General features: G+C 37.9%; 1 protein-coding gene across 1 annotated transcript; it reads right to left on the bottom strand.

Annotated features, from left to right (window-relative positions):
- On the bottom strand, positions 1-792 carry LOC125493595 (uncharacterized). Its single transcript, XM_048637063.1, has one exon. It carries the CDS (start codon positions 790-792, stop codon positions 1-3), a length of 792 nt encoding a protein of 263 aa, XP_048493020.1.
- Positions 793-23,202: the final 22,410 nt, after the last annotated feature.

Below are 23,202 nucleotides of genomic sequence, written 5' to 3'. Positions count from 1 at the left end.
CTAACCATTTCCTTGACTCTTCTGGTCTTTGCCATGCTTAGCGTAGCACTCGAACTCCCTATGACCCTTCTTTTGGCAGTAGTGGCAAACCACTAGGTCTCCCTTACAGTCTCTGCCAGGATGATTTTTGTTACACTTTTTGCAATGGTAAAATCTACCAGGTCTACCCTGACTACGGTTATCCTGGTTGTTTCTCCCTTGGAAATTTCCATTGTCATTTAGGTTTCTCTTGAAATTCCCTTGGTTTCCCCCAGCATTGAAATCCTTCCTCTTTTCGCCTACTACCCCATTTTTCTTATCTCTCCTTGTCTGTAAACCATAAATATGAGATGCTCTCCCATACACAACATCTAGGGACGTAAAGGTCTCACCTCCTAATCCCAATTGGATCTCATCGGTTAAACCTTGCTCAAACCTCTGGGCCTTAAGCTCCTCAGTGGCTACAACCTCATGTGCAAATCTAGACAGGGCTATGAACTTGCCGTAGTACTCAAAGATGGTCATACTACCCATCCTAAGGTTAATGAACTCTTGGGCTTTTTGCTTCCTCATAAAGGCAGGGTTAAACTTTCCTCTCAAGGTAATCACAAATGCATCCCAATTAAATCCTTCAACACCACTCAGCCTAGCCCCATTCTCCCTCCACCATAGATCAGCCTCATCTTTCAGATACAGCACAACCTGACCCACTCTCATGCCATCAGGGCAGTTAACAACCTCAAATAGTTTCTCGAATTCCTTGGTCCAATTCTCTAAGAAGGTTGGGTCAGATTGGCTTATTGCTGCGGTCATTAAGTGGCCTATTGCGGCAGTTTTCACCGCGCAACAATTAAGGGGGCAGCAATAGGTAATCAATATATTGCTGCGGTTTTAAACCGCAACAATATATGAACATACTGCTGCGGTTTCTGGGCAAAACCGCAGCAATATGTTTATTTCTTATTAAAAAAGTACAACGTATTGCCGCGGTTTTCGCTAGAAACCACAATAATATCTTGATCTATTGCTGCAGTTGTTATCCAAAATCGCAGCAATAGGTCCTGGTATGGGCAAACAATTTTTTTTTTTTTGTATTTTGAAATTAATTTTTTTGCATATTTGCAATTAGATTTCAAAGAATATCATTCTATCAAGGAGACTATTACAGCACTCAAGTACCATAACACAAAAGTAACTAAACCAAACCGCTATATATTCAATAAAAATAATATTTTACAAACCCTAATTACAAAAATATATTAAAAAAATAAAACAGAACTAATAAGCAAAAATTTAAAAAAACGAAAAAAGAAAAAAAATAGAGATACAGAAGACTTCTGAGATAGGAAAATGGAATTAATAAAGAATACAAGATATACATAGAATTCACAAAGAATATTAAAAATTAAAGGAATAAGCAAAAATTTAAAAAAACGAAAAAAAAAGAGATACAGAAGACTTCTGAGATAGGAAAATGGAATTAATAAAGAATACAAGATATACATAGAATTAATAAAGAATATTAAAAATTAAAGGAAAATGGATTAGATCTTGAAACCCTAACTTATGAGATACAGAAGTACATTAGACGACACTTAGTGTGGACGGCGAACGAACTCGAGATGAAGATGGAGAACGACGGTGGTGGAGGGGAATACGGCGAACGACGGTGGTGGAGACGAACACGACGGCGATCGACTGGGAGCGAAGAACTAACAAACCAATGGCGAACGAACTAACGAACTCGAGACGTGTTCATTATTTGAACGAATGAACGAACAAATTTGGTGGAGATGAAGGGGCGAACGACTTTGGTGGAGACGAACGAACGCCGGCGAAACGAGGAGTGGAGAAAGAGAGGAGATGAAGAGAAGGTGTTGTTGCGAGGCGCTAAGGGCGCGGCGAACGATCTGTAAACCGGAAATGAGAGAGGAGAAAGGAGAGAGAGAGGAGAGAGAGAAGAGAGAGAAATATTTTTTTCCCTAAACGGCTGATGAGGAGCAAATGAGAGAGAGAAATATCTTTTTACTTAAACGGTTGAGGAGAAGGAACAAAACCCTAATTGGGCCGCGCGTATTTTTTATTTTAAAAAGCCTATTGCTGCGGTTTTTTGTAGGAACCGCAGCAATAGGTTGAAATAATAATTTTTTATATTATTTTAATATATTGCTGCGGTTTTGGTCAGAAATCGCAGCAATATATTTGGTCAAATAGTCAAAAAATTTCAAAAATATTTCGTTCAAACCATATTGCTGCGGTTTTCGTTCGAAACCGCAGCAATATAGTTATTTTATATTTTTTCTTTTCTTTTTACGTGATATATTGCTGCATATGGGTAGAACCGCAGCAATACTACCGTAGCAATAAGCAATTATTCTACTAGTGATGGAGATCACATCAAATTCCAACCTATAGAGTCTTTCAGGAAACTTTATAAGGTAGGCCTACTGATCAAAGAAGAGGTACAAGCCTTAAAGAATAAGGATCACAATAACAAGCAGCCTCAAAGAATAAGGATTACAATTACAATAGATCTTTCAAGAAGAGTAACATCAATCTTCTAACTCCAAAAGCAATGATGTCAATGCTCTAACTACTGAAAAGGGATGTTATCAAAAGCCTCAAAGAATCTTCACTCCCTTTAAGGGGAACTTTAGAAGAAGCTTTCAATACGCTTCATGTAAGAGGAGCAATCCAACATATTGGCCCTACTCCAGACCCTGCACCTGATAATGTCCAATAAGTGGAATCCTAATGCTTATTGCAAATATCACCAAAGATATGGGTATCCAACATCTCTGTGTTGGGCCTTTAAGGAAGCTCTGCAATATATGGTTGACAATGGTAGACTTCCAATTCCGCCTGCAGCAACAATTAGTAATAACAACAACCCCTTGGGCATCGTCTCAACAGTGTAGGGGGCTTAGTCATTTAGCGCTACTTTTCTAGGTTGAGTCAGAGAGTCACTACCCTAGCTCCTTTATTTCTTTTTCTGTCGAGTCTATGTCATTTAGGACTTTAATATTTACCAACCTTGTTCCATTTATTTCTAATTAATAAAATAATTGCTTTTTTTTTCATTTACATTGGCCTTCCTTTTTTAAGCTTTTAATTTAATGATGAAACTTAAATAACCTAAATAAACTTGATTAAAAATAACAAAAAAAAAAAAAATTTGACATACTCTGAAAATTATTCCCCTCTTTCCTCCATCACCTTCCAAAAGCCATCATCCATAAACCATCTCCATGCAACCAAGAAAAATTAAAAAAATCCATTAAACTATCATCTCCATTAACCAAATAATCCCTTCAAAATCAAAGCTTCAAAAATATCCTGCAAACGTTTCAATAGCCATACCAAGAACTTGTGTGCAAGCTTCAGTACATAAAAAAGATCAATGCCAGAAAAAATAAAAAAAAAAAAGTGAAAAAAAATTCAAAGTGCAAAAAAAAAGCAAACACAAGAAAAAGAAAACGCACAGGACGAAAAGAAAAAAATGCAAAAAAAATATTCAAAAGCAAAGAAATAAAAAGTCAAGCTAGGGGGCTTGCACATAAGTTATATACCTCATTAAAAAAAATTCAATCCGTCAAAACCTAACCCATATAATCCAAATTTATGATCCTACCTTAGCCTAGTCAATTAAATCTTTATCAAAACTTGAAACCTCAACCTTTCATATCCAACCATAACTTCTTTTCCCGCTAGGTTGAAAACCCGAAAGGGTGGCCTAGGAAAAAGTTAGGACACCAAAAAAGCAGAGAAATAAATCAGATCCAAAACTATGAAAACTTTGATTCCGCAAGGATACGTAGGAATCCTCATCTCGAGGTTCGACCGCTTCAACAAAACAAACTAATCAAGGGCTAATGATTTGACTTTCTAGAATTAATGAGCATGCTCTTTCTAGATCCCAACATAGACTCGAGAACCTAGCTACGTCAAAGCTTTTTCCCATCTAAATTTATTTAAGTCACAAAATTTAAACTTTTTATTCTTAAATTCAAACTCTCCTTGTCCCTGAAGGACTCTCCTTCAATTTCATGGTCTATGGCGATATATGACTTTGCTGATATAAACTCCCCAAAGAAGTATTCCTAGTGAAGAACTTTAAATACTTAATACAGATCGAGCGCATTCCAATCTAGGCTCGAAATGCCTAATTCAAGCCAAGATTACCCAAAATGGGGGCTTCTTATGTATGTGGTGGTTCCTCCAAATCAAACTCCTAAAAGATGTAATCTACATATCTTGATTGCAGGGCTCGATTATTTACTTAAATAGTTTTCAAAAATCAATCTATCTATCTTTAATTATTCTTTACGTACTTAAATCTCATTACCTTACAAAACCCTAACCTTGCACTACATTTCATTCCTCCGAACCTTGCATAACCTTGACCTTGCAATACATTTCATCTTTTTTAGCCTAGCATAACTCCGACCTTGTATAACGTTTCATCTTCCTTAGCTTTGAATAACCTTAATCCTTGCATGCGTCTCATGCATCCTTAAAGAGTCTAAGTTTACATCTTTGCATCATTATGTGCCTTATCTGAGTTGTTTGCTCCTATCTGCTAACATCTTCTTCTGCAGGTAATCAGATTGCTTATAGTTATTGTCTTGCATACTTACTTTGTCTTACAGAGACTGACGATATATAGATCAATTCTAAACTGCATGGTGTTTAGAATCGTTCTCTATCTCGATATCGTATACTTTGACTATCAGTTTTCTCAACCTCAGTCCAAGTGGGGGCTTCTGTAGACAGATAATTGTGTCTTCCCATTTAAGGACCCAATGATGAAACATACCACAGTATTAATTGGTCTGACCCAAGGAGAGGGCAGTTCGAATAGTTAGGCCAAAAAATGGTTTTAAAGTAAAAGCTTATTTTAATAGTCCAAAACATATTTTAAAGCCCAATTCATTATTCCTAATAATTAATTATAGTTTGAGCCCATAAAAATAATATTTTGAGTCCAATCCTTTGAAAAGCCCAATTAATTATTCATAATAATTTATTGTTTCTATTTATTACTTTAATAAATAAATATTTTTAACGACTTTTTCACCAAATACGCCCGACAAATCACAAAATTTGTCATATACCCTCAATGTTTCAGATATTCATCATATATCCCTGAGTTTTCGAAAACGTTCACCAAATACCCTTTTTCTAACGGACGTTAATTTGCCATTAGCATTGTTTATAATTTTGTCATTATTAACCCCTAACCCTAACACCTAATCCCCAAAACCCTAACCCTGACCCACCACCCTCCCCCTGCCAGCCCCCACCCCTCCCCCTCCCCCTCCCCTCCCCCTACAGCTACCACATCTCCACCTCCTGACTGTCCTTGGTGATCGAGCCCTACAACACCACCAAGATCGCCGCCAAGCAGTGTGCCACAGTCAGCCACTCCCCATTCTTCCTCGCTGCACTCCCCCTCCCCTCCATCCCCCCCCCCCACCCTCCCGCAGCCCCACAAGCCCCAAAACATTGAAAATCACCACCCCCTCCTCCTCCCCTCTACCCCTTCAGTCATCCCCCACAAGCCCTCCCTCCATTGTGCCTCTCCAGCCCTCCCGCGGTCCCACAACCCCCAAAAATTCTAAAACCATTCCACCTAAATTCGAAAATCATAACCCCAAAAATTAAAAAATCAGATTTGTATATTCCCCTGCAGAAATTCGAAAATAGAGGAGCATTGTGGGTGTAATCGCGAACAACTGTGGTGGAGGAGGGTGCGGGGTAGGGGGATAGGGGGGTTGTGTGACAAGGGGAGAGGAGGGCTGTCGGGGAGAGGGGGAGGGGGGATGCGGGGGAGGGGGTGGGGGATGTGGGGGTGGAGGGGAGGGGGAGGGATAGTGGGTTAGGGGTAGGGGTTAGGATTAGGGTTATGGTTTTAAGGTTTAGGAGTTAGGGGTTTAATAATGGCAAAATTGTAAATAACGCTAACATTAAGTTAATGTCCGTTAGAAAAAGGGCATTTGGTGAATGTTTTCGGAACTCGGGGGTATATGGTGAATATCTGAAACATTGAGGGTATCTGGTAAATTTTGTGATATGTCCCGTACCTCTATATTTTGAAGAAGTTTTTAAAATGGAAATAAAATTTTATCCCGTAAAATTGATGTCTGGATTTAAAGGATAAAAGAAAATCATTTAAAAACATGTTGAAGAAAAGGTTGTCAAAGCGTGTCGAACGTAGGCCGTGCGCCTGGTGCGCCACGTGGGCGTGGCGCATTGGCTGTGCCACACCAGGTGCACCAATCTGCACCTGACACGTGCCTATGTGCATCAACAGAGACATGCGCTTAGCGCAGTTTACTTTTCGATTTTTTTTTAATATTTTGCTATAAATAAGCCGTGAATTTTTTCCATATCAAAAAACACTTTTTCACATACACTTTTCATGTACTCTCTACAGTCACATACTTGCAAATTCTCTCTCACTAACATACTCTCATACCTTTCACATAAAAAAAAAAACTCATACTTTCAAACAAAATTCACGATTGCTCGTCCCGAATATTGTTACTCTCTCAGATCTAAGCCGCACCGTTATACTCCTAAAGGTTCTTGAATTAATTCATCATTTTTAAATTGTAGTTACTACTATTTCTTTCCATGATGTAGATCGTTCATATAAAAAGCGTTCTTTTTTATTATCCTAACTTGGATTTTTAACAAGAATAATATAAACTTTTACCCATTCTCTCGCAATAATACAAAGTTTTGATTATTTTTTAATAATACGAACTTTTGATCAAAATTCCTCTAGTAAGGCAATACCGGTTTTTAACTTGTTGTAAGAGGTAACCAGCTGAGGTGGTTCAAGTGGGTGGGGGTTGGGGGAGGAGGGAGAAAGAAGAAAGCTCATTTTGTAATTTTTTAACCTGTTTTATCGGTTACAAGTCAACTTGACCTACTGGAGGAATTTTGGTGTAAAGTTTATATTATTAAAAAATAACCAAAAGTTTGTATTATCGCGAGAGAACGGACAAAAGGTTGTATTACTGTAGATAAAAAAATCCTTCTAACTTCACTAGTGGAAAAAGAGCCCATCTAATGCGGTCAAAACCGGGCTTACTGATGTGGTTTTGGTCCGTATCAGATGGGCCTGCAATAGCTAACCAAAAAAATTGATGTCGTTAAAATTCGCATCAGTATAGTGGAATCTGATGCGGTTTTCACATTGATCGCATCAGATTGTTAGTGTGTTGAAAAATTAAAAAAAACACGCGCTACCCAAATTAAACCAAAACCAAAACTAAACCTAAACCAAAACAAAATCAATCCATAGGTCAAAATATGTAGAGAAATTCAACAGAAATCTGAATATACAAAATTAGTAAATAACGAAACTATAAATTAGCAAGAGTGATTTACATAAATCACCGAACCAAAAATTAACAGAGAATGACAACTAAATTACATTATAATCACAAAAAAAACAATAAATACAAAAAAAAAAAAAACCAAAATAATTACAAAAAGCAACACCAACTAAACGAAACAAAAACTAAAGGGATTAAAAATAAATCTGAATATTCAAGTATTACAAAAATCCAGAAATTAAAAGATGAAAAAAATAACTTCTTTTCTTCGAAATTCAGAAATTAAATCCTCATCTGAATTTTTTATTCGAAATCCTCATCTAAGTTTTGACGACTTCGAGCAATCGAAATCCTCATCTGCATCTGAGTTTTGGCAGCTTCGAGCAATCGAAATCCTCATCTGCATACTTTTTCTTCGAAATCGCAACCAATTTGAACTGGGTCGCGACTTTTGACAGTGGCAAGCAAGGTGTTTTGGTCGCGAGTTTAAACAAACCCTAAATCACAAAGAATAAAGGCGGCAACGACGACAAAAGGTTGGTGGTTAGTTGGTGGTGATTGTCTTGTGTGGTGTGTGTAGGTGAAATGTGAAGAGAGATGGTGAGGTAGTGAGGTGAGGAGAGAGAAGATGGGGAGGTGAGGAGAGAGAGAAGATGGGGGCTGGTGAGAGAGAAAGAGAAAGGGGAATGGTGTGGATTTGTCTTAGGGTTAGGTTTTATTAGGAAGATTTGGCCAGCGATTTTGGCACATTGGGCCAGCGATTTTGCCACATCAATTGGGGTAGTGCGCAATTTTTTTAAAAAGTAAGAAATTTGATGCGGCCCACCAAACTGCATCAGATTTTTAAAAGCCGCAATGGTTTTTTTAATCTGATGCAATTTTTTTAAGACCGCATCAGATTTTTTTTTGCCAAATTTTCCTCCCTTTTTTTGGTTTGATTTTCGGATGCAGTTTTACAAAAACTGCATCTGTTACTAAGTGACATATAAGGTTTTTTCCACCAGTGATTTTTTCTCTTTCTATTTATTTTCATATATACATATTATTATGATTGTATTGCTCGTGCTTTCACCACCCCCCCCATGTTTTTATTGCTAATCAAGATCAAATAATTGTTCTAATATTAATCAGATTATTTGGACAACATGTTAGGAACCCTGTAATATTGATCGTTTATTAACATATCACTAAAAAATAATATTTTTATGTGTTTAATGAACCAACCTAGACTAGTTTATTTTTAGGGTGTGTGAAAAATCTTATTTGGTTATTCTTGTGCATAAAACTTATTGTGAATCGATATTTATTAGAGGCCAACAATGGTCGAACATGGTTCCTAATCGTGTTCATGCCCTCATCCCCGAGCTCAATTTTTGGTTCATTGATCGTTCATGGAGTCTTGACGGGGAAATCTACATTGGATAAGTCTCAAAGATGTCCCTATGGTTTCTCAAATATCCAACTAGGTTTATAAATCTTCCTTTAAATACTTGTTGGCGACTTCTCTTTGTTTCAAAAAGTTTTTCAAATCAAAACCTTTGCAATGAGGTAGTCACATGCGCGCTCATCCAGCATAAGCGAAAAAAATCACCCCTACACCAACTCACAATTTTGAAACCATAAACCAACCTAAACCACGAAAAAAGAGTTTTGGTTGTAGTTTGGTGCAATTCAGACGGAACTCTGAATAACCCTAATTATTGATTCATTGCAACAAGAGGTTTCCCCACCTCAACAACCTTTGGTGATACATAAATATTGTATATTATTCATTGTAGCTGTTACGTAGTGCAAAACTAGTAAATCAATACTGCAACTCCCAATAGTAGGTTCTCAATTTGGAGACTTGTGGAACAACGCCTGAGCTCGAACTCCGGGCCTGAGGTCTGCCTTGAAACCTGCAAGAAAGGGACCCACCCTGGAGGTTTGGGTGGTATTTTCCCCTTCGAAGCTTAAGTCAGGTATTAGGAGTAGAAAAGGAACTTTTAGAGAGAGAAAGTAGAGAGAGAGAATTTATGGCAGAATAACAGTACTATGCTCTGAAAAACATACCTTTCCCCTGATTTCAATGACTATTTATACTGTTTCAAAATGACTGATGTGCCTTGATGTCACCCTAATTTGGGAGCATCTGATTGGCTAAGCAATTATGTTGTGACACGTGTCAGGGGTTGATTGGTTAGTACACCTCATCTTTTTACAGAGATATGTGTTGCTTTCACTGGGCCTAAGTACTATTGTTGGGCCACAAGAGGGGTTTTAGTACACCTTTTCCCCAGAAAAGTGTACTTCAGCCCATAAAAACTGATGATCCATGCACTTTACCGACATAATTAAGCGCCACATGTAAGGTTGTGATAGAGCCACGTGTCAGCCTTATAGCCGTTGATTTTTAGGCTACAACAGTAGCAGAACATTACCTCTAACTCATCTAATTCTGAAACAAAGTACAATTGCTTTTTTTTTTTTAAGGAAAACACCCCGGAACTAGGAGTTATTATGCATTAAGTAAAAATCTAAAGCCACTACATCAACTACCACATACTTGGACAACTACTTACCTACACTCTTATACTAAACTCAAGAGGAGTAATATGAGCCATATCATCAGTTACTAAATTAGTCTCACTAAAAACATCATTAAAAGTAACTAGCATGGGTGTGCAAAGGGTAGGGTTAGACTGAAATTCGGACCGGACCAGACAAGACTGGACCGAGGATTTCGATCCGGTCCACGGTCTGCCAAAATTCAGGATTCCGGGTTTCTGGTCCAGACCGATTTGACCGAAAGTTCTATTCATTTTGAAAAAAAAAATAGTTTAACGGTTAAAAAATATTCAAAGTTATAAAGCTAAAAACCTAATCTTTATTAACTTTGAGATTATTGTTGCTAGAATTGATAAATTTTAATGTATGCATTTTATAAATATATATATATATATATATATATATATATATATATATAAATAAAAAAGATTTTTTTTAAAAATGTAGATTCTGGTCCAACATGTCCAAAATCGGATCGGACTGGAAAAAATTATGGTCCAAAAAACTTGCAGATTCCGGTTCATCGATCCAGCCGGTTCCGATCTGGTTTGATCCCGGACCGGTGCACACCCCTAACTCAGCAAAATACATTAAATCGCTTGAATCTCACAAACAATCATACCAAGACATGAACCATCACTCTTCCTCCCATTTAGTAGATTAATCACCTGAAGATTATCACACTCCACCACTACATTTCTAACTTCACATTGAATTGTCATTTTTAGTCGAAAAATAATTGTCTTAGCGTGTGAGATTGGCACCTCCCACTATTGCCTAACTTGTTGACAAGCGAATCTTATAACCTTGCCTTCATAGTCCCTGATTATTACCCCCAATCCCACGCCAACATCTTTAAAAATCGCAGAATCCACATTAATCTTCAACGTCCACATCTTCGGAAGTCCCCATACCACCCCCACACGCTGACATTGTCCTCTATTTTTACTCCCCAAACCCACCTTCTTGCAGCCACGAGTTCTCTCCCCACCTTCTCTTGCTTGGATAAATGTGTTTAGCATCAAATCTGCAGCCGCAATAAGTTCAGCTAGGTGACGAGGATTGCTGCTATGAATATGATGCAATATGATGTAATGAGGCAAACAAAATGTTTACATCAATTTGATCATTCCAAAATAAAGCAAGACCTCCATCTCGACCATCAAAATCAACAAAAGAAACTCTCCGGAAAATGTAATTGAGTTTTGACAGCTTCCATCTCAAACTCACTTCTCTTCGTCTCCATGAAGAACACTAAGTCATGGGTAGATTTATTCAATAACTTTTTAAGCTTTCCAACTGCACATTGATTGCTACGCCCCTGACAGTTGTAGCTTAATAGACTCATTGGACCAAGCGAGATTGGTCACCACTAATCTCCACCGATACAACTACCTTCAAATTTCCTTCATACATCACTAAACTAGAGGGACATTTTAGGTTAACGGGAACATCATACATAGGGGAATCATACATCTGATATTTCTCCCCGTTGAACGGAGTTGATTTTTAAGCTGAAACCTCCTCCCTCCCTCTTCAACAATCTTCCTTCACCACTCCCCAACACCCTTTCCCCTACCATTACATCATCTCCCGTATTTACTTTATCATCAGCTATAGGATTATCGTGGATTGCAACTGTCCCTTCAGTATTTATTCTCCTTTCATTAAAGCCTAAAGTTGGCATCCCATTACTAAATTGCTTTGGCTTTGCTTGCTCGTAAATTTCCCATGAACTCCTGACATATTTTAATCTCCTATTCTTTCTTCGAGTCAATTGTTCTCCTTTTCCATGTAGGTGTCCCTCTAAGCCACAACCATATGGAAGCTCCAAAAGAGGAGTAACATCATCATACTTCATACACTGCAAATAATTATAGCCTAATTAACATAAGTCCGTTAACTTTTCATACTTGAATTTGATCAAGTTGCTCCCATTGACAGTGGGTATGCACATCCCTCTCCGCAGCGGTTCTTCCAGATTAACATCCACCCAGAATCGCATATACTTACTCCACCCTATAGGATCAGATTCATCAAATTCAACAAACCTTCCCATTCTCGACACCGTAGACTTAGTGCGTTTATTCAACGGAACATCTGCTTTCACCCACCATCGAAATGTGTCAAAACAAGCTTTGAAGGCTGAATTCCCTCCTCCACCTCCTGCAGCAATAACAGTGACCAATCAAAGAACCACGATCCATCATCTCAAACTTTTAACTTATCTAACATCGTGAAAAATTGAAACATGAACATATGGTTCTCAATTTCTCGAACAACCATACCTTTCCCCAATCTCCATGCTATCTTCATGGTATTCTTCATTGCCTCCACACTAAACAGGTTTAGGGTTAACAACTTCCCTACTAAGCATAACCTTAATAATTCATAGATAGTATCATCCTTCCTACCTTCACACTCCACAACTTCCTCCTCCTCTTCCGTCAAAGAAAGCCCATTCAATTTAATTTCTAAAGCATTCGCCATTCTCACACAACCACAATTGAAATCGCCAATCAAAACCACAGAGAAAAGAGTTCTCATGGATTAAAGTCGACCAAGATCTCACCTTTCAGGAACGTAAGGGAGAAAAATACTCCACAAGTCAAAACCCTAAGAAAGCCCTAGAATTCGCCTCGAGAGAAAAATTCCCCCTCTACGTTTTAAGTACAATTGATTTCTTATGTATAAACTAATATGAAAATAAAATGGAAAATTATGTCCATGTTTAATCCAACAGGAATATTTTTTCCCGGGACACATTCCGATAATTTTATATTTCTATTCATTATTCATCCAAATAAGTGAATAATGTGTCTCATATTTTTAAAAGAAACGAATAAACTAATAAAAACAAGAGTTGATATATTTATAATACAATAATATCATTATTTCTCATATTTATGCCATTATTAAGCAATTCTGTATCATTATCGTGTCTTCCTCCATGCTCCTGAAGATTTCCTCAAATTTGACATCCAAACCCTAATTCCCGTCCTATTCACCCAAAATCAACAAATTAAAAAAGAGAAATTTACAAGAGTGAGCCCAATTATTATCATTTTCTTATATAAGTCCCAACTATGGATTATTCCCTGGCTCCCTGCAAGTTTCAAGTTTACCATCTTGTGATATTTATCCCAAATTACTTATAAACCGTTTAAAAGGTAAGATTTTTAAACATTGCCTTCATTGTCTGTCACTTGCTGAAAGTATTCGAAGATGGTAAATATTACAAAATCTTACCTTCTAAATCGATAATAAGTAACTCACCTATAAAAATCACAAGATAGTTCCCCTCAAAAAAATAAAAATAATCACAAGATAGTAATTTTAGGACCTACAATAAATAATCCATAATTGGAACTTATAGAAAAAAAAAGGATAATAGTTGGACTCTCTCTAGTGAATTTTTCTAATTAAAATTTAAAAACATAAAGTTAAGCAAGCATCTGTGTCATCAAAGCCAATTCACAAAGGTGTAACCACAGCTGGAGGTGGCGGCGCTGGGTGGTGGGGGTGCAGGCCTGGAGGTGTAAGAGGCGGCGAAAAACCTTTGAGAACTGGAACCAGAGTTGAAGAACGAGATAAAACGAACGAAATCGCAGGACAATGCAGGTTGAATGATTATCTAGAATATTAACTTGCAACAGATCTGCGATTCAATTGAACTCCTAGGTCAGAAAATATTTTGAAAATTAGACAATAAAAGTTATTCAATTGGTGAGAATTATAGATCTTGTAGGTTTCGACTTTCTTCTTGTTTTTTCCGGCTTTGGCGACTCAAGCTTCTCTTGGAAGCTCCTTTTGGCGCCATTGATGAGATGAGATACTTCCTCCGTTTCAAAATAGATGATACATTGTGAGTACATTCACCTTTTACACATCAAACCTTTTCAACCAAAACAGAAAATTTTGGCTTCCCTCTAAAATTTGAAAGCACTTAAACTTTTGTTAAATTAACCACCAAATCCTTGTTTTCCCTATTTAAGGGTTACAAACATTCCTCCAAAAAATCAGTTTTACCAACCAAAATGCTTACATAAAGGCAGAGAACATTCTCTCATACACATTCACTGCACACACGCAGCACTATATTAACCAACCAAAATCTAAGGCAAAAAAAAAAAAAATCAGTTTGTTAATCTCATCATCATTTGCTGCATCTGGACAAAATGGTTACTACTTGTATGGCTTCTGAGCTTCCCCTTCTTGAGCAGTCTATAAATTGCTGAAGGAGACACTTTAAGTGCCCCTGCAAAGCATCTAATTGAAGTGCGTAAATTCAGTGGCACTGATTGGAGAAACTCCTCATTATATTCCTTTAATTTCCTCCCCACATTTCCCTTTTTCCTTGACCTGACATCAATGACATCACCCTTAGCTCTTTGATTGCATGCTCTTTTCCATAATCTCTCTATTGTTTGTCTTGAAACACCATACTTCTGTGCTGTCTTCTTCAGTGCACCATATGGTAATATTCCTTGCTCTTCCATAATTAACAATTCATCTACAACTTTCCTTCTCTTTTCATGTTTCATCTCAGGCTTAATTCTTCTGTTTTGCTCTTGTGTATCAGATTCTGGTTCAGAGGAGATTTGACTGTTGAAGTTGGGCACAATCTCTTCAAGTAGTTGTAGATAGTACTCATCCATGTCCTCTTCATCAACAAAAGCATTGTACATTTCTACTGCTGCATCCATTTTGTCCAGATGCAGCAAATGATGATGAGATTAACAAACTGATTTTTTTTTTTGCCTTAGATTTTGGTTGGTTAATATAGTGCTGCGTGTGTGCAGTGAATGTGTAGGAGAGAATGTTCTCTGCCTTTATGTAAGCATTTTGGTTGGTAAAACTGATTTTTGGGGGAATGTTTGTAACCCTTACATAGGGAAAACAAGGATTTGGTGGTTAATTTAACAAAAGTTTAAGTGCTTTCAAATTTTAGAGGGAAGCCAAAATTTTCTGTTTTGGTTGAAATGGTTTGATGTGTAAAAGGTGAATGTACTTACAAAAAAATGGAGGGAAAAAATATAATGCTCCCCTTTGTTCCCCAAAGCTGGCGGCATCAATTCAAGTGGTCCCCAATTTTTTCTTTCTCCCTCCTTTTCACATGGGACCACTAGAATTAATTATACTACCTAAACATACTTATGAAATTTTGCCCAGGAGTCCGTTTTAATCACAATGTATCATCTATTTTGAAACGGAGGAAGTATTTGATTTCTCTTTTGAATTTATTAAATCTTTTTCATCTATTTTTATTCTCTGTCTTCCAAATCAATCTTCTAATTTAGTATTGAAGAAGTGGAAAATTATGACACTGTTGGGCCCGTAAAATTTCATATTAGCAAAGAAGGAATTAAATATCAGTTAGCAAGAATCATGGGATTGGCATTGACTTTGGGTATAACTGCTGGAGGAAAATTAGGAGGAAGTTAGAGATAAACAAGGCACTACCTATCTTCAAGGGAGTTGGCGCAGCATCTTTGAAGGATATCCATAGCCTATATATATATGTAGTTCAATGTAACCCTAGTTTCTCTTCTACTACTTCTCTCTCTCCACGCACATATTCATATTCTTTATTCTCTACTCTAGTATTTTCCATAGTGGCACAAGAAAGCTTGATATTATAATCTACCCTTGTATTGACGCCGTCGGCATATTAGTGGATTGGTGATCAAGAGTATCACCCGCGGTTTTTCCCATCATTTGGGTTTTCCGCATCAACAATTCGTTTGTCTTTTTATTGTTTTATTTCCTTTACATATTTCATTTATTCGTTAATATTGATTGCCATAGTGTAAAGATCTCGTTGTTGGTTCCCTTTTCCTTTTGCGTACTTGGTACAAAATTGGCATAAACAATTTGGCGCCCACCGTGGGGCCTTCAGCAAGATCTTTATACATCGTTCATTGCTTTTTTTTGTCTATTATTTCGTTTGTGCCTTCTCTTTTTTTTTTCTGTATTTGCAACGGCAGGAGATTGGGTAACCACTCAAGAAGTCATAGATGAACTCAACCGTGTCAAGGCTGCTATGGCGGAATTGCAGAATAGCTATGTCGCATCATGCATGGAGAATCAAAGCCTGAAATCTGCTCAAAAGTCCAAAGGGTCTAAGCGCCGCAACATAGGCGACATCTCCAAAATGCCTGACGCCGTCATCGAGCATGACACCGACATCGAGCATGACGCCGTCATCGAGCATGACGCCGACATCGAGCGGCGTCTTCAGCGACTAGAAGACATGATCGCCAGAATCCCCGGTGTCCCTCGTCCTATGGAGAAAGCGACGCCGAACAGCTACGCGGACTCACCTTTTGCTGATTTTATTGCCATTGTCGAGGTTCCAAAGCGGTTCTCCGTCCCAACCATGAAGATGTACGATGGCACTACAGATCCAAATGACCACGTCGCCCAATACAAACAACGGATGATGACCATCTCAATTCCTCGTAGCATGTGCGAGGCATGCATGTGTAAAGGATTCGGATCTACATTGACTGGACCAGCCCTGCAGTGATTCATCCACCTTGGCAACGACACTATCTCTTCCTTTGCTCAATTGATTAATATTTAATCTACAGTTTGCTAGTAGTCGTAAGATGGAAAAACAGGCTAGTGACTTACATAGAATCGTGCAAAAATCTGATGAATCCTTGAAAGAGTTTGTTCATAGGTTTAACAGGGAAAAGGTGTCGATTCCAAATTGCGACGTTAAGACGGCGATTGAAGCTTTTCGACGGGGACTGGATGAAGACTCAGATTTGTACAAAGAGCTTACCAAGTATACCTGTCCAACGTTCGAGGACGCTCAAGCCAAAGCCTCGCCCCAGATCCGATTGGAGGAAGACATACAGTCAAGAAAAGAATTCTATGACGTCGACAGCAGGAAGTCGACGCCAAACGAAGAAAGTCCGTGGCGTCCAAAGCCTTATGATCGTCCACAACAAGTTTATAGCGTCCGTCAGACTCATCAAGCCAACGACTGGAAAAACGATCCTAACTGGACGTCGTCCAAAAAGTGACGTCGACGTCAACAATTACGACGGCGTCTGGCTCGGACGTCGTCAATTATTTTATATCTCAAGGAGGGTAAGCACGTTCCCTGAAGTGGAACTTCCTCCATCTAAAACTCTATCACTTTTAATCGTATTATGTTGAGAACAAAAGGGACGCCACTACATGTAAGTAACCAACAAGTTAAATTGAGTTATTTCATTTCATGTTGTTCTCAACATATTCTATTTCCTTTAAACGTTATTTCTTTATATTATACTAACTTGAGCGTCGTAGGACTGTTGGGGGAAGCCAACGATCATCTCACTTTTGTTGTATGAAGACAAGCATGGGGGACAAGAATTAGTTGACAACTAACTTTGAGACAATCAAACACCACAATGTTCACATTCACCTGACGCCATCATCAGCGTCGACAACGTCATCATCAGCGTCGACAACGCCATCATCAGTGACGTCGATGACGGCGTTCAGGTGAAAACAACGTGACTTCTATACAAAAAGGGACACACACCTTAAGAAGTCATCACAACAACATACAAAACACCACACGCAATTAATAAGAAGAGGCAATTTAACCCTTCTTAACAATTAACACTGCAAGTGGTTTCAAACATCAAAGATACCTACAGACATACGTACACACATTCGTACAAACATAAGGGCTCTACACTTGACGACATATCCTGGATGACAACGTTTAGTTTTAAAACTAAACCTCTAGTCACGATGGAAAAGTCATATACATACGTACATATACTTACAAACATACATTTCGATAACACACGGTAAACATATGCAACGACTTTTATACACAAAAACTAACACTGAAAACTAATTTGTCTCCATGGCATCTTTGTGTTCTGCAACAGGGGCATATTCAGCAGTTGTCGTCGTCTCAGCAACGGCAGTGACGCCGTCAGGAAGCAGGTCGTCAAGAGTTCTAAAAACAACCAGGAGTTTATGGACGTCGTCTTCTGGCGTCCATGACGCCGTCTAACGTCCCCTTGACGATTTTGGCGTCATCAAGGATGACGGCGGCAGTAGTCATCACATCACCAGTGACGGCGGCAGACGACATAGTGTTCTCTGATGACGATGTCGGCGTCCGAAATGAACAAACTTGAAGCCATTTGAAAGAGAAGATTAAGGGAAGAGTGTAATTGATGCCACTTCCCAAGACGGTTGAGCAAGTGTCATCAATTAGGGGCAATTGTTGGGCCCGTAAAATTTCATATTAGCAAAGAAGGAATTAAATATCAGTTAGCAAGAATCATGGGATTGGCATTGACTTTGGGTATAACTGCTGGAGGAAAATTAGGGGGAAGTTAGAGATAAACAAGGCACTACCTATCTTCAAGGGAGTTGGGCAGCATCTTTGAAGGATATCCCATAGCCTATATATATATGTAGTTCAATGTAACCCTAGTTTCTCTTCTACTACTTCTCTCTCTCCACGCACATATTCATATTCTTTATTCTCTACTCTAGTATTTTCCATAGTGGCACAAGAAAGCTTGATATTATAATCTACCCTTGTATTGACGCCGTCGGCATATTAGTGGATTGGTGATCAAGAGTATCACCCGCGGTTTTTCCCATCATTTGGGTTTTCCGCATCAACAATTCGTTTGTCTTTTTATTATTTTATTTCCTTTACATATTTCATTTATTCGTTAATATTGATTGCCATAGTGTAAAGATCTCGTTGTTGGTTCCCTTTTCCTTTTGCGTACTTGCTACAAAATTGGCATAAACAGACACACACATCCATACAAGTGTATGCGTGTGTAAACTGGTGTAGCCCATTTCACTTTGTTACAAGATAGTATACTCAAGTGGATCTTGTCCTCACATATAAATGACACTTAACTACTTATTTTCCCCCTCCCCCGCTGACATCCAGAACTTAAAAAAAGTTCAGTTAATCATTGCCTTGTTCAGATAATTGATACAATTTGTGAAATTTGGCTCTAGATGCATACTGATCTATATTCTTAGTTCCAGCAGTACAAAAACATGCATCTCCTTTTTAATCTATAGCATCTGCTCTAAGATCAGTGGTGCTCTATTCACAATTTTTCATCTTCTCCTTTGTTCTTTTCTTCTTTCTGCTATTCAATTCAGTTATGAGGAGGAAAACCAACTGTTTTTCTCTATCAAGTAATAATTAAGAATCAACTCTCCAGACAAAAAAAGGATTACTTAAGTACTTCCCTTACAAAGACAAGACATGATTCAAGAAGAAACAAGATCCATCTAGAAAAAAAGGAAAAGGAATAGAAAAGATACCAATACGACTTATAAGAGAGGCAACACTTGAAGAAGCATCCAGGATAGCATTCTTGGTGCCAACATCAAATTTATCATAATTATCTACAACAGACCGAAATCTTGAAAAGCTGTGCGAGCTTCGTAATAAAGCTATTATGTGCCAAGAAAGAAAAAGAAAGAAAAACTTTAGATAATGGCATACACATATAATAATTAAGAACGGAAGGTAATATGAAAACACAGATAATGGAAGGTGCCTAACATCTGCCATGCTGTTGCCAACTCATCTCTGGAATCTGGATGACCACAAGTCTAGCCTTCAGACTTCCTGAGTTACAAGGTATAAAAAAAAAATATGTAAATCCAAATCTGCAATCAATGATGACGAGTCAGTGCAAAACATTCATTCGATATAATCAACTACAATAAGCATAAAAAATGCAATCAGTATTTCAAGGTAAAATGTCTGTCTAGTAAGATGAAGGTAACTTCTTATAACGACATAGGGTGACAAATGACCTTTATGCAAAGAGAAGAGTTTCAAAGGAATATGGACTATGAAGCTACATGAGACATAAGATAACTTGAACCATCTTATTGTATACATTCTTTTGTCCCGCAATTTGCATTGATGCGGTAAGCACATATTATACATCTTGAGACCATATCTCACATAGTCACATGCCTCAGACAGTTTGCTAGCAAGAGACCTTCCATTCACTCGTTGTATAAAAGGGAATCCTCGATATCCAATGCACAATTTACAATGTCCAATGATGACTAACATTGATAACAAGCAGGTGCAGCTGCACAGCTCATCACTCATGACTTACTTGAGACTTAGTCAAAGCTCGCTTATCTAGGCTTGACCTTAATTAGTTGAGTAGAGCTCAACATGGAGACAAGGAAAGCTTGTGGATACACTGCGAAAATTTTTAAAACTTATAGCTTCCCCCATCCCATGTTGAAAAGTGTACTTGCTTTTGGTCGAATGTTACAGGAGGTGCATTTTGGTGGGCCGTTTTCTTAGAATTAGTGTTAGAAAACAAAAGATGTGATGCATTGGTGCAAGAAAGATGGATGAGAGAGAGCGATGAGTAACTATATGCAATATACGGTCCAGTACATATCATGGCATACATAATGGAACCTACTTCATTTACTCAAAGTATATGCAACATGTGGTCGAATGCATATCATGGCATACATAATGCAACCTACTGCTGAAGTATAAGGTACACTACTTATGCGCTTGATCTCATCTTATGAAGCGTTACGCCATGTTGCGTGGGAATGAAACCTCTCTTAGAGTTTTCAAGCTTGAATCTCTTAACTAAGTACAATTTGCCTTTTCGATCTATCTCTATATATTTTACTTCCGAAGATATACTCTGCTTCTCTAGAGGTCTTTTATAAGGAAATAGTTCTTAAGCCGTTCCTTGACTGATTCAAGCGTAGACTTATCATTTTCTATAGGAGTATGTCATCCACATAGAAAACCAAAGGTAACCATAATACTACTCCAACTTAACTTCTTGTACATACAAGATTCCTCTTCATTTCTGAAGTCAAATTCCTTGACTGCCTTATCAAATATGAGGTTCTAATTCTTGGATGATTGCTTTAGTCCATAAATGGACTTCTTAAGATTGCAAACCCTCCTTGGATTTTATGGATCTTGAAAACCTTGAGGTTGTGTCATGTACACATCCTCCTTCAAAAACCCATTCAAGAGCAATTTTGAGATCTATCTACCATATTTCCTAGCCATTAAAGACAACTACCGCAAGGACTATCCTAATGGATTTTAGCATGGCTAGTGTCGAGAAGGTTTCATCATATTTGAACTTGTCTAAACCGTTTTGCTACTAACCCTTGCCTCGAAAACATTACTGTTTCCATCCTTATTTGTTTTTAATTTGAAAGTCCATTTGTAACCAATGGGTTTTACCCCATCAGGCAAATTAACCAAGTTTCATACTTGATTTTCAGACATGAAATCCATTTTAGATTTCACGGCCTTAATCCATTATAGATTTCACGACCTTAATCCATTTTCCGAAGTCCTGACTCTCCAAAGCATCCTTGACGGAATGATGGTCTTGCTAGAACTTCGTAAAAAAATCAATATATTTCCTTGATGGAAAGATGGTCCTACTCGAACTTCGTGGGGAGCAACAGATAAGTTTCTTTGCCAATAGGCATAGAAGTTTCGCATGGTTCAACTCCAAGTGAGACGCTAACAGGTTTGTGAGTGCACCACGTCACGAGCATTTTCTTGTGGGGTCGCCTGAACCTCAATTGTTTGTTGCTAATCTCGAACTTCTTCGAGAAATATTCTATTTTCACTTGTCTTTATGGAAACAAAATTTGTTTGCCAAAAAGACACCATTGCGAGCAACAAACACTTTGTTACCACTATAGTTGTAGAAGTAGTACCCTTTGGTCTCTTTTGGATATCCAACAAAAAGACACTTGTCGTATTTGGGTGATAGTTTATCTGGTTGTAAACGTTTTACATAAACTTCACAACCCTAAACCCTAATAAAAGATAATTAGGAGCAAATTCATTCCATATCTCAAATGACGTCTTTTCTACCTCTTTGGATGGATGGAGCCCTCTTAAGTGTGAATCCTGCTGTTTCTAGCGCATATCCCCATTAAGAAATGGAGAGATTAGTCAGACTTATCATTGATCGTACCATATCTAATAGGGTCTGATTTGGTGGAGTTCATTGTAAAAGTATTCCACGATCCCTCAAATGATCTCCAAATTCTTGGGTTAGATATCCGCCACCACGAGTGGATCGTTATGCCTGATTTTCTCTCGAAGTTGGTTTTGTACTTCTTTTTGGAATTCCTTGAACTTTTCAAAGGATTCTGACTTATGTCGTATGAGGTAAACATATCTATATCTATAATATCACCGATAAAAGTTATGAAGGAACTGTATTCTCCCATAGCTAATGCACTTGTAGGTCCACACACATTAGTCTGTATGATAGTTAAGAGGTCATTGGCCCTTTTATTTCGAACTAGGGAAAGGAAACTTTGTCATTGCCCTATCAAGCAAAACTAAGTATCAAATTATTCAAAATCAAATGATTTGAGAATTCCATCTTTGTGTAGTTTCTTATTGCGTTTTGAACTTTTGTAGTGTAATCGACAATGCTATAGATGTATAGGGTTGGAATAATTTGCTTTATGTTTCTTGGCGTGTATGTTATAGATATGAGTTTCTATGTCTAAAACATACCAACCATAAAATAACTTTGCTCACACATATACATCATTCAAATAAGCACAACAACTATTCTTGATATGAAATGAAAAAACCTTCCGAATCCAAAACTGGGATCGAAATAATATATTTGGTAATAGTTGGAACATAATAACAATTATGAAGTTCTAAAATTGAACAAGATGATAAAAGCAGACTATAATCTCTTAGCGCCAAAGCACTAACTCGTGCTCCATTGCCTACGCGGAGGTCAACTGCTCCTTTGCTTAGCATCCTACTTCTTCTTAGCGCTTGCATATTACAAATAATGTATGATCCACACGGAGTATCAACTACTCATGAAGTATAAGTACACAAGTTAATCTATATAGCATAGGTACCTAAAGTCGAAGGGCCTGCCTTGTCCTCGAGATATTTTGGGCAGTTCCACTTCCAATGGTCTACTTTATGGCAGTAGAAGCACTCATGTAGCACCGCTACCTTTGCCTTAAGCGTGACCTTTGGCTTTTCAAAGGCATCGAATTCGGGAACAATTTTTCCCTTTCCTTTGTACTTTTTGTTCGGAACCCTTTGCTTCTTGAACTCTTTGGCCCTTGCCTTTTCAAACCATTAGAACATCTCTATGCTCTTCTGGTTCATTTGGCATGCTCCTTTAAGCCTAAATCGTGCAACTCTTGCATCGTCGTTTCCCCATCATGCATATAGAAATTCAAACGGAAGTTCTTGTATGTAACAGTCAGAGAATTGATAATGAGATAAGGAAAGCCTAGCTTGGCCATATGCTAAAAA

This window comes from Beta vulgaris, chromosome 9 (genome assembly GCF_026745355.1).
Source record: "Beta vulgaris subsp. vulgaris cultivar EL10 chromosome 9, EL10.2, whole genome shotgun sequence".
Classification (NCBI taxonomy): domain Eukaryota; kingdom Viridiplantae; phylum Streptophyta; class Magnoliopsida; order Caryophyllales; family Amaranthaceae; genus Beta; species Beta vulgaris.
Note: the sequence above shows the minus strand (reverse complement) of the source record. Positions and strands in the feature narration are given on the sequence as shown.

What these genes read in the sequence shown, in the direction of transcription:
- LOC125493595 (XM_048637063.1), bottom strand. Translation starts at nt 792, where the DNA reads ATGACCGCAGCAATAAGCCAATCTGACCCAACCTTCTTAGAGAATTGG.